At 45.8% G+C, this 12,902-nt stretch overlaps 1 protein-coding gene across 3 annotated transcripts in view; it reads right to left on the reverse strand.

Moving 5' to 3' along the window:
* Nucleotides 1–3,424: 3,424 nt before the first annotated feature.
* Catsper2 (cation channel, sperm associated 2) overlaps nt 3,425–12,902 on the reverse strand; it is a 15,461-nt gene continuing 5,983 nt past the window's right edge. Inside the window, exons 5-13 of one of the 3 annotated variants that reach the window (XM_013509978.1) lie at nt 10,868–10,920; nt 10,088–10,243; nt 9,700–9,824; nt 8,026–8,204; nt 7,769–7,868; nt 7,379–7,435; nt 5,445–5,617; nt 4,710–4,930; nt 3,425–3,568 (exon numbers count right to left, since the gene is read on the reverse strand). In XM_013509978.1, coding sequence (XP_013365432.1) covers nt 3,557–3,568; nt 4,710–4,930; nt 5,445–5,617; nt 7,379–7,435; nt 7,769–7,868; nt 8,026–8,204; nt 9,700–9,824; nt 10,088–10,243; nt 10,868–10,920 — 1,076 coding nt within the window. In that variant the 3' untranslated portion in view covers nt 3,425–3,556. Of the gene's footprint in view, nt 3,569–4,709; nt 4,931–5,444; nt 5,618–7,378; nt 7,436–7,768; nt 7,869–8,025; nt 8,205–9,699; nt 9,825–10,087; nt 10,244–10,747; nt 10,921–12,902 lie in introns of all 3 variants that reach the window. The other 2 variants (XM_005376669.1, XM_013509966.1) reach the window with 2 other exon arrangements.

Genomic DNA, 12,902 nt, shown 5'->3' on the forward strand with positions numbered 1-12,902 from the left:
TGTAACTCTTCCGTAAGTCCAAAAGCGTTTCTATGTGAGTTTTTCTTTCCTTGTGCTATGGGGGCTTGAACCCAGGGACTGCCAAGCTATATACACCCCCAGTACTTTTTATTTTATTTTTTGGAGATAAGGTCTTGTTAAATTGCCCAGGCTGGCCTTAAGCTCTTGACCCTCCGGCTTCAGCCTCTCAAGTAGCTGAGATTATAGGCATGTATCACCACATTTTTATTTAACTTTATTTTTTGTTAGTACATGTTTGCAGTATATACCATTTACAATCATCTTGGTGAATGGGTACATGTATATAACACAACTTTCCTCCTTTTAAAATCTCCTTCCTGCTCTCTTCTACTGATTCCCCTTTTCTCATTTTCATTCTTGTTGATATTATTAATTTCAGCTCATGTTTATGGCACATAATGTTTCCACTCACTGAGGTTACTAGGTTCCTGTTACATGGTATATCTTTATTCTACTTATTTCTCCTTTCCTTCTCCCTCACCTCTTGGTCTCTTGGGCCCCTTCTTATTTGCAAAATATCCATCCCCTTCTATTTAACCTTTTATCTATTTATTTTTTTGAGACAAGGTCTCACTATGTAGTTCTGACTGGCTTTGAGTTCACTATGTAGCCCAGGCTGGCCTTGAACTTGTAGCAATTCTCCTGCCTCAGCCTCCCAAATGCTGGTATTACAGTATTTAACTTTAAATAAAAAGTTAAAAATATCCCACTCCAGGCCACCTAGTAGGAAAAATACAAAGGTAAACTTCATGAAGATCTCTGCTTGTCTCTCAGATACGTATCTTGAAAGAGTAGCAAAAATCAGAAAACTCTCCAAAACTGGCATTAAAAAGGCTTACATTCACTTACTGAATAGTTTTCCTATCTTCAAAACTGAACACTGGCTAGCACAGAAAGGAAATTAAAATTTATGTTGAAGCCAGGCGTGGTGGCACATGCCTGTAATCCCAGCACTCAGCAGGCTGAGGCAGGAGGATTGCCGTGAGTTTGAGGCCAGCCTGGGCTACATAAGTGAGCTGAAGGAGGATGACTGGGAGTAAGTGTGGGAGAAGGGCTCAGGAGTACAGCAGCAAGGCAAGGAGGACATAAGATCCTTTCCTTGGAAGCTTTAACTGATTATTTGGTCCTCTTAAGAGAAACCAGTCAGGATGAGCACAGGTTTCTACCTTGTTCATTCACTTAAGCATTCCAAGAGCCTAGAACAGTATGTGGAACAAAGGAACTCAACACATATTTACCGAATATACTTCTACTACAGCAGAGTTAAAGCTATGTCATTTTCATGGAAGAAAGAGTTAAAGAGGCAGCTTGCACAGCCACTCAAGTTCAGGTGCAGCAAGTCAGAAGTACAACCCATCAGGAATTTATAAAGTATTGATAAACTGAAAATTATCTACAGATTGACAACTCCCTTTCTTCTCTGGTGCTGGGAATGGAACCTGGGGCCTCACCTATGCAGAGAAAGTGCTAGCCTAGTGAATTTTAGTGCCCCTGGGACCATAGATCACCTGACCCAGCCGACCTGGGGGCTGGAGCCAAGAAGATACCAGGTGAAGCCAACTCTGCGGGTCCTCCAGCCACAAGGGGAGCCAAGCTACAAACCGAGCATGGTGTTGGGTGAGACTTCCTCATTGTGTTGTGCTTGCTGTACCCTGGCTGCCAGGTTCCGTGAATACTTCAGTCGAGATCTTACTGGACTATGACCCTTCTGAAACTATGTGTTGGCTCTGCAGACATTGCTCTAGAATGGCTGTCTGTCTGTCTCTTCAATTATTCCCTCTCAGGCCTCATGAGTGACTACTTCCTCTCCCAAACCCTCAAATATTCCCATTTCCTAGGTCTTTGTCTCCATGCCTCTTTTTTTCTATTGGTGCTGAGTAGATCTTTGTTATCCCCAGGTGTATGATCATGCCTAAAATAGTTATTTTCAGCACTTTCTAAGTATGCATGCCATATTTCTGATGGGAGAGGGATACTCATGAGTGGATTCGTTCTCTGATGAGTTCAGAGCAGAGCATGATGTTAGGAGGCGAAGCCCAGTCAGTGGAGGTGGTCTCCGGGGGTGTGGCCTGGAAGGGCCCATCCCCCTCCTCCTCCCTTGCACTCGCTCTCCACTTCCTGCCACCATGCCATGAGCTGCTTCTCCTCTGTCGCGCTGCCCTCCTTGGAGCCAGGGGACTGGACTGAAACCTCTACAGACTGTGAGCCGGAACGAAACTTTCCTCCTGTACGAGGTTGGGTTTTGGGTATTTTGTCCCAGCAACAAGAAAGAAGACACTTGGCATGTGTCCTTGGGCAGTTACTTAACTTTTTTTGTGTATCAGGAATGGAACTCAGGATCTTGCACTTGCCAGGCAGGTGCTGGCAATAGCTGAGCCATAGCCCCGGCCCAACTAACTTTTTTATAGTATCAGTTTTCTGGTCTCTAAAAAATGGAACAGTATCTCCATACATTGATATTTTATGGAATATACACACATATTTCATATGCAGAAAACATATAAGTACAGGCTGTATACATATGTACTACACATGAAAATATCTTCTTACACATCAAGCACTCCAGGATACAGTTTTTTCAACAGGCAAGTCTAAAGACTTCAGTCATCCAGTAATGGAACGGGATTCCTGCAGATAGTAAGTCACCAGTAAGCACAAACAGGAACTGTCAGCCAGAAGCTCACCTAGTGAGCTTCAGAACAGTGATGTTCTGAAAGGTGTTCCTTCTGGGGTGTAGCATAGGGTACAGTGCTTGCTTAGTATCCATGAGACCCTGGGTACAACCCTGAGACAGACAGACAGACAGACACACACACACACATACACACAGGCACACACGCACACACACAGAACACTTACCACTTGCAACACTGCCCTGAGCAATGGCAAAGAAATGAAACACAAAAAGGAACGCTCTTTTGGCCTGAGACCAGTATAGGCTGTGACTCACTGAAGTTCATGCTGCACACGAGAAGCAGCCTTAGCAGAGCAGATGATAGGAATGACGCTTGTCAATCTGTCACAGCACCACTGTGGGGACCTCCTCTCCACACAGAGGCCTGTGCAGCGTGCATTAGGGAATGGAGAAGTGCCGTTAGGACTCTTAGCAGGAAGTAGAGGTTGCAAGAGGGATGGGCTAGGGTGGGGGATTAGCTCAGGGGCACAGCGCCTGCCTGGCAAGCACAAGATTCTGAGTTCAATTCATGATACAAAAAAATAAAAGACAACCAGAGGGATGGGCTGAAAACAATACAATCAAAAAGAATCTGACACAGGCACCACAAGGAGGGAGGGAAGTCACATGGCGCAGGCCCCCAGCATCAGAACTAACTCCCCCCCCCCCACTTTAGGTCTTTCAGTCTCCCGTGTCCGAGGCATAATTAGTTAACTCACTCAGCAGCAATATTATTAGCAGTATTTATTAGACATTGATAATTTTGAATATTCTATTTCCAACTATTGCCTTCATTATCTCTTGCTGGGCCCCAAAATCTCGAAGCGCTTCACTGCAGGCGTTACCTGTCTTGGAAATTCATCAGTGCCTGAGCTGTAAAGAAACAAACTGTGAGGCTGCGGAACTGAGACTTCCAAACTTATACATATTTGGCACAAGATGAAATAATGTTTCTTTCCTGGGTTCTACATTCCCACACAAATCCTTTTTGTTTTTCTTTTGAGACAGGATTTTGCTCTGCAGTTCAGGCTGGCCTTGAACTTACCTTGTAGCCAAGGCTGGCCTCGCACTCACAGTGATCCTCCTGCTCCCAAGTGCTGAGATTACAGGCTTGCACCACCACGCCTGGCATTGTTTGTTTGTTTGTTTTGTTTTATGAGAGAGAATCCCATGTTCTAATGTCATTTATTGCCCTCCTGTGCCCCCTACCGACACACACACACACACACACACACACACACACACACACACAGAGTCCTTCACCCTAATTTCTTATTTTCACATTGGGTTGATTTCAACAAGGTATGAGAAAATAATCAGACAACACTAATCTATATTAAACTGTTTTTTTTTTAAAAAAGCCTGCCTTTAAGAGTTTTTTGTTTTGTGTTGTGTTGTTTTACATTTAGGGGGAAATTTTATTAATTCAAATTAACCCCCAACTGGTAAAAAGTAGGACTTTTTAAAATACATGTGTAATAGGTATTAAACCCAGGGCCTTCATGCTGAGCTACATTCCCAGCCCACAAGTCTGTAATCCAGAAACCTCTCTGGGGGCTGTGCAGTGGGCACTTGGGGGCTTTGTGCTCTCCATCTATTGCCCACAAGAGCATCCTTGTGCTCCTGTCTCAGACGGGAGCCAGGGCCCTGCCAGTCAGGCCTGAAATGCGACCTTCAAAAAGCAGGAACGTACAGAGGAGGGTGGACTGCCACATCAACCAGAGTCCACTTTGTCCTCATTCCCAGCAACCAGAGCTGGACGCCCTTCTTGTGGGAAACGCCTTCCCAGACCCGGCAGGACCGGGGCATCCCCTGCTGGAAAAGCGAGTTTCTAGATTCTCTCAAAGTTAGAGGCCACTGGGACACTTGCCTAGAACGTGATACACAAATCAAGAATTTGGTGGGAGGCACACATGGGAAGCTGAGGTGCCAGACACCCTTCCCTTCCCCCTGGTGATATATGCTGCTCCTGTGGTAAGAACTCCTGGTCCCCCTGCCTGTCCCAAAGTCAGACCTGCCAACTGCTGCAGTTTCTTCCGCTCCTCCAGATTATACTGAAGCTCTTCCAGCAACTCAAGATATCGCAAGAGTAGATTTCGGGGCCACACAGTGTACTCGTCCTGATCCACTTCCACGAGCTCAGCGAGATTCTGGTGCACCAGGTTCTCCCAGTCCAGCTGATCTGTGGGGAGGAAGGCTTCTTATACGTCTGCGTTTGCAGGAGCTGGAAAAGAGCTGAGAATCCTACAGCGTTTGTAGAAAGTTGGCAATGGTGGAGGAGATGGGGACACGGAGGGAAAGGGAACATTGCCTGAAGACTACTTTCACAAAGCACAAGAATCACAGCTGCACTTACCCAAGAGGAAGCAGAAGTACAGGGAGATTATAAAATTTCTGAGGTGCTGGGAATTGAACCCAAGGCCTTACTTGTGCTGGGTAAGTGCTCTACCACTGAGCCACATCTCTAGCCCACACAGGGAAAATTAAGACGTACAAATTATGGCCAGAAAACCAAACTACTGGAGGAACTGGAATGCACATAGAGTGGGACAGCTGCTCTTAAGACTGGGATTCTCAGCTGAGCATGGTGCGCGTGCACATCTGTGATCCCACCACTTAGGAGGCTATGGCCAGCCTGGGCAGTCCAAGGCCTGCCTCAAGTATAAAGCCAGACCCTAGAGAGGGTGGGTGAGCGTGGGGAGACTGTTCTCATTGAGTGTGAGTTTAAGTGGGAAAACCCTCTGCTCACCACCATTTTCTGAAGAGGAAGATGTGGAGGAGGAAGACGAAGACTCTTCTCTTTTGGCCAAGGACTCTCTTTTGATGGAAGATGCTCTCAGTTCCCTTTCAATAGCACTCGGCTTAGATTCTTTTTCAGAAGCTTCTTGGAAGTTCAGAGACATCCTTTGGTAACTGACTTCTCTGAACACGTAAGGAAAATTTTATTCTTTCTAGCACATTTACAAAATCTGACTAGATCACTTGTTATTCTCGTCCTGGCCCTGGCTGTGCCCTAAAGCCGGGATTTACGGAGATGAGCACCAGCTTAGTCCCAAACTCTAAGCTTAGGCCCTTTCAGCCTCATCTTTAATTCGTTTCCTCCTCCCACATCCAGTCCATCAGGAAATCCTGCTGGCTGTCCCATGAAAATGCATCTTTTCTCACTAATTCACGGGCATGGCCCTGGTCTAAGCCTTTATCGTCTCCCTGGGCCACAGCATTGCTCCTCACCGGACATCTCCCGGGCCCTTTTAAAATTTCCTGAGACATGGTCTTGCTAGGTTGCCCAAATTGACCTCAAACTCATTATGCAGTGCAGACTGGCCCTGGGAGCCTCCTGCGTCCGCCTCCTGAGTACTGGGATTACAGGAGTATGCTACCAAGCCCTCATTCTTTTCCAGTTTGTCATTAACCCGGCAACCAGATTTTCACTTTCTTTCTTTCTTTCTTTCTTTCTTTCTTTCTTTCTTTCTTTCTTCCTTCCTTTCTTCCTTTCTTCCTTTCTTCCTTTCTTCCTTTCATAGAGTACTGAGGATTGAATCCAGGGTCTCTGCACTGAGCTATATTCCCAGCTTTTTAAAATTTTGAGATAAGGTCTCACTAAATTACCCAGGCTGGGCTAGAAATTGCAATCCTCCTGCCTCAGCCTCCCAGAGTGCTGGGGCTACAAGTGAGTGCCACCAAGCCCAGCTCATAGCAATCCTTGTAAGTCATTTCCTGTCACCCCCTGCTCTGCTTCCTGTTTCCCTCTGAGTAAATGTCTAAGGTCCTAATGGTGTCTCAGTTCCACAGGACCAGGTCTCCACCCCACTCTGTCCCTCATCTCCTGCCATCTTCCCCCTGCTCATTCTGCTCCAGGCACAATGCGTGGCCTCCTTGCTACTTCTCATGCACACCAGGCCTGCTTCCAGTTTTGGATCTTCCTACGAATGGAAGCAAATCCATTGGGAATTCACAGGGAAGTTCCCTCCCCAACTTAAAGTCTTTGCTTATATGTTCCCTTTTCAAAGAGGATACCCCAATTACCCTGTTTCAAACTATAACCCATATTTACTCCCCTTTCACCTGTTCTAGCTTTAATCTTTCTGTAAGGTTTATCATATTTTAGCACATATTTACATGTTCACTGCTTATTGTCCCTTCACCCCACTATTATGTAAGTTCTCTTAGTCACTGCTAAACATTCGGGGCCTAGAACAGTATTTGTTTCATTGCTGGAATCTATATTGCATTCCTCTGGCTGCTATAACACATGACCATAAACTTGCAGCTTAAAAAAAAGCATAAATGCATTCTCCACAGTTTTGCAGCATAAGTCTGAAATCAAAGTGTTGGTCATTCAACCTCTGCAGGCTCTAGGAGAAAGTGTCCCTTGCCCCTTGGCCTTTGGGCCTGTTTGGACCTTCTCAGGTTCCCTTGGCTTCTGGCTGCATCGCCGCAGTCTCTATCCCTGTCTTCAGATCACCTGCCTACTCTCTGTGTCTGTGTCTTCTTTCCTGTCTTAATGATCCTCCTGGTCATGGAATTTGGGGCCCAGCTGGATAATACAGGATGATCACATCTCAAGACTTCTCATGTTAACCACATCTGCAAAGACCTTTATATATATAAGGACACATTCCTAAGGTTCCAGAGATTAAGGACATGGATAGATAATTTTGAGTTCACATATGCACTACTCACCTGGTATTGATTTGGCTGTGGCTTGACCTCAGTGTTGTAAAGGATGGGTTTTGTCTCCTGCAAAAATACACATACACACACAACAAACAATGGAAACCAGAAACAAAAAAGGAATGAAGAAAGCTATGCTAAGCTGAAGTGCAACAAGAAGTAAAAGACTTTGGATCAGTGAACAAAGTAAATGGAGTCGGGAGGGTGAAGAACACTAGAGGAGGCCCTCACAGTGGATGAAGAAGCAGGCGATGGACCAGACCTGGCGAAGTCTTAAGCCTGTGGGCCAATCTTCTCTCACAAGGGCAAAAGTGGGATCAGGGCCACAGAATGGAAACCAGCAATGAGGATAGAAGGCTCTTGGGAAACAGAGTTTAGTTTGAAAAGCGGGTAGCAGACCTCCTGAGGATCTGCAGCTTGAGGACATCAGCTTTGTGCTGAGCTGCCAGATGTGCCATCTCCTTGTCCAGCTCGTCCCGGATGTCCCGGAAGTTATTCGCTGTGTGGAGAGAAATCAAGTGACATATCCAATTCTGGGATCATAGCCTGCCTGTTACACTAGTTTCTCGCTGCCCACGATCCACCAGTCTCAGCCGTCAGACTCATTTTTTCCCAGCCACTCCTCCCTCCCCCTGTCACACCCGCTCTCTGCTTACCCATAGTGCTTATTATGACATTCCGCAAGATAATGGAGCCAAGCAGAACCCAGAGGATGATATAGGTGCTGCTGATGAAGGACCTGACTTCGGGCACCTTCCACATGTCCCGGAGCAGCGCATTCCAGTGGTCCATTGTGAAGAGGATGAAGACGGTTATTAGGGAATTTGGCAGGCCCCTGCAGAGCAAGGTGTGTGGAAAGAGGGAAGCAGGGATCTCAGCCTCTCAAAAAAAATGCCTGCTCTAAAAGCAACATAAGGGCATTTCTTTGTACAGTACTTTGCTCTGACTTTGGTACATTTTCTGCCATGTTCAACTTTTTTTAGCTATTTGTCCTTCAGCTTGAAGTTATTTTTTTTTTTTAAGTTTTCCTTTATCGTGAATAACCTAGCAATGCCTCTCACTATTCTAATTGTCCTGGGGCAGAGTAAGTACTGCATTCAATAAGTATTGGCTGAACTTTTAAAAGTGAATGAATCACAAGTAGTTTTTCTAAATTCATTCACTCATCATTGCTCTATGGATTTTATCCTGTCTAGTTCACTGGTACGCACTGACAGGTAAATCCATGAATGGATATCTGACACAAACATATGGAGTCCCAAATAATGAATGATAATGAATGTATAAAAATAATATAAAAATTGTGAAAGTAATACAATTAACTTAAAAACTAATTATTTCAGGCTTGGGGGTATAGCTCAGTAGTAGAACACTTTCTTTTTCTTTTTTTTTTTCCCTTTTTTAAAATTTCTTTTTGGTACCAGGAATGGAACTCATGGCCTTGCACTTGTCAAGCGGGCACTGTGCCACTGAGCTAAATCCCCGGCCCCTAGGACACTTTCTTTATATGTGCAAGGAGCAGGGTTCAATTCCTGGCACTCCAAAATAGAGAAAGAAATTTAGATACTATTCTGAGATCTGTTGTCCATAAAAGGAAGATACCTAAATTATTCCTCCTTCCTTTTTAGTTCCCTACATACAATTTATTGAAAACATCGGGGCTCAAGTAGGAGGACCGCTAGGACCTTCTCAGTGCTTTTACAAAACTGCCCATGAGGAGTGTAAGAAAGACTGGGAGGGAGCTCACAAGACTGGATTAAATTCACAAACATGAATATCCCCTCTAAATTCAGCTGACTTTCTTTGGAACAATGTTTTCTAGACAGAGGCCCCAGGGGTTTGACTGTGGAATGAGCACAGGGGTGTGCCTGTGTGATAGCCACACCTAACTATCACTGTGGGGGAGCAAGGACCTTGTCTGAGAGGCGCAGTGACTTTTCCTGATTACTCAGAGTGTGTTCAGTGCTGTGCTGAGTGTGTACATGCACTGTCTCACTTATCTCCACGCTCTTCCGAGGCAGCACCCCTATGACTCCCATTTTTCAGAAGCTGTAATTAATAATAGAAACCAGAGCTGCTCCGTGGGAGTATACAGTACTTAACTGTGGCTCTCCTTGTGTTTGAATTTGTAAAACCCAGAACTAGCCACCCTGCCCTTCAGATCAGAGCCAGTGCTCCTCGCTATTCCTTTACTTTCTCTTTCCCTCTCCTTGCTGTGCTCCACTCAGATTCTCCAGGCTATTCTTTCTGCATGACTGCACTTTGCATAAGCTGCCAAGCGCCTAACCCGAATTCCCTCCCTCACCCGGGCGTTCCCCAGCCCTGCCTACAAGAAGGACTCCTGGTACACCAGGTCCTGGCGACCCGAACGGCTGAAATCCTTGAAGAAGTAGACGCCAGCCACAGCAAAAATGTAGAAGAGGATGAGCAGCAGCATGAAGTGAAATCGGATGCTCTAGGGGACAGGATCTCACGTCAGAGGCGGGCAGACAAGGCTGATCTCCAGCAACAGCCAGGCAAGCCCACCTGGCCTTCCCCACCCCGCCCTCCCTTCCACTGGGGCCCAACATCCCTAAACCACAGCAGCTCCTCCCCAGCCCTTTCTCGTCCCAAACATTTCACAGCCCCTTCCTTGGCTCCTCTGACCCACCCAGGCTTTGCTACATGGTCAGTGTTAAAGCCCATGTCTTCACACTGAAGCCACACGCATCAAATCACCTTGAAGGTCCTGACCAGGGCCAAAATAATAACTTGAACTTGATGGAACTGCGCATACAGCCTGAAACACCGCATCACACTGCAGATACTTAGCAGCTCGAGCCACACAGGATGGCCTGTTACCCCTCCCAGCACCAAGATTTCATAAAGTAAAGGCTGTGGGAAACAAGATCATGAGTGCAACATACCTGAAAGCTCCGAGGCACAGTAGCCTGTCTCCCCCCAACCTGACCCTCCCTCACCATTCCTGGGCATCATCCCTTGACTAGGTCTTGGGGGACCGTTTCCTATTCAGCCTTTCTACACTGTGCTGTTGATGCCCTGCATTTCAACTTGTTGAAGTTTAAGAGCGGCTAACATGAGTGCTCATCTCGTTGATGTTTTGTGAAGCACAGATGACACAACACAAGCTAAACACTTCCAACAGTGCCCGGAACTTACTGGGTGCTCAGGGACTGGCAGTTGTCATCGTTGTGACTGACGCTAGCATTAGATTTGACCTTGCTTCTAATACCAACAATTCCTGCAATGTCTGACCTTGACCCCCCAAGTCACAGGAAGTTGCCCACGTCTGTATTCTTGTCTTTCTGTTTTCTTGTTTCCATTCAACTAAGTACACCCTGCAGCCCACTAGCTGGTGCTCAGGCTATCTCCCCTTACCAACAGGGTGACAACAAAGTCAAAGACATTCCAGGGGTTCCTCCAGTACAAGGAGAAGCTGGCTACCCACTTCAGAAGGATTTCCACAATGAAAACAGGCAAGATAAACCAAATTGCCACCTCCAAAGACAGCTTCAGTGGCCACAGATTGGCGTTTGTGGAATCCAGCAATTCTGTGAAAACAGAAGAAAGGACAAATAAAAATTAAGGAAGTGGGAAGTCGAACAATGCAGACGGATCACTTATGAACCACAGTTGTGCCCGCTATCACTCTGTCTTTCTTTGATTTCTGTCTTTAATGTTGTGGCTTCAGCCTTGTGGCCACCGTCGCCCCTCCATCCTGGTGTGGCTCACAGCTGTACCCCACTCTGGGCCTACCCCACAATCTAGGGATTTCCCTTGTCCCCCACCCTGTGCTTATTGTTAAATTAGTTCCAAAATCGACCCAAAGCCATGGGCCTTGAGAGGAGAATGAAAACATGGGTTGTGGTATGCAAAATGCTTTACCAAAGACGTGAAACAAGAAGCAGGATTTGAGGGGCACTGACAGAGACCACTACGAAGCAGCCCTGAGCAGGACTTAAGTTAACCCATTGGCTTTTCATGTTCACTTCTGAATCTGTCCAAGGCCTAGGCCCCTTGCTTGGAAATGGTGGCAGACTCATAGTAAGTGAACCTCTGTGAGTCACTAATCCCTACTAAGGCCTACAATGGCAAGCCCCACAGCCTCAAAAGATATGACAAGGTCACAGACAAGGATACCTGGGTCCAATCTCAACTAGATAAAGACTGTAGCCTCAGGTATCTCACTCCTGGGTAGATTAACTTAATACCTTACTTGGAGAAGTCCTTGAGTGATTCTGCTCTTCTTGAGTTCCCCCCTCCCTTCTTCTGATAACTAAACAAATATGGGTCATCCACAGAAGGTTTTGGTCTTATCCCTGAGAGAATCTCTAATTCTGTGAGAGGGCTTTGATCCTCCTGGAGCCCTAAAATCATTCCACTTACCTCTTTTTATCCTTCAGGAGATTGTGGACCTGACCAACCCGCACTAACTAAGGGATATTATTAACCTCATAGGGCATATGGAGTTATCATAGAAAATCTCTTAGTCCTCCAGTACTTTTCTTTCCCCATCTTCTCTGATAAGAATTGATTGTGTTCCTCAAAGCCAGCTGAATTCTCTAGAACCCTGCTGTTATTTCCTAACTACTATTCCTTCACTCATTGCTTCTACCTTTTAACTCTCTTCTTCACTTTCTCTCCCTCTCTTTCTCTCTCTGTCTCTCTGTCTCTGTCTCTCAAACACACACACACACACGCACACACACACACACACACACACACACACATCCTGGGAATTGAACCGAGGACCTTGGCACAGAGCTACAACCTCAGCTCTTTTAAAATGTTGAGACAGGATCTCCTTAAGTCCTTTAAATTGCTCAGGCTGGGCTCAGATGTGGTATTCTCCTGCCTCAGCCTCCCAGAGTTCTGGGATTACAAGAGAACGGCAGCACACCTAGCAACTTTCACATACTTGATGGATGTGTGCTATGCTCCAAGACAGTAACAGTGAACATTTTAGAGACTGAGTGCCCAAACTGCAACTCAAAGCCCATTTATCACAAAATGCCAACACTGCAATTAAACCTGACTATTAAGGTTCTGGTGTAGAAAAAATCCACACTTCTCGGCCTTTTGGCTAAGATCAAGTGTAGAAAAAAAATTCATACCTTAACATCTTTTGTCTTAAAAAACAAAACAAATAATACACAGGCCATAGGTTTGCCACCACTGTTTTATGGGGGAAAAAACTGATGTCAAAATAGACTTAAACCTGGCCATGGTGGTGCACATCTGTAATCCCAGGAGTTAGGAGACAGAGGCAGGAGGATTGCCACAAGAGGCCAACGTGAACTATACAGTGAGTTCAAGGCCAGTCTGTACTACAGAGCAAGACCATGTCTTAAAAAAAAAGCAAAACCCAAACCAAATAAACCTAAAAGCTAAATAAGAATCAATGTTGTGGCACCATGCCTTTGTAGTTATTTTTGTCATGCTGGGGATTGAAGCCAGGGCCTTTGCACTAAGTTGCCTAGCTGGTGCTCAAACTTGTGATCCTCCTGCCTCAGCCTGCTGAATGCTGGTATTA

This window comes from Chinchilla lanigera, unplaced genomic scaffold (genome assembly GCF_000276665.1).
Source record: "Chinchilla lanigera isolate Chin_1 unplaced genomic scaffold, ChiLan1.0 scaffold00008, whole genome shotgun sequence".
Classification (NCBI taxonomy): domain Eukaryota; kingdom Metazoa; phylum Chordata; class Mammalia; order Rodentia; family Chinchillidae; genus Chinchilla; species Chinchilla lanigera.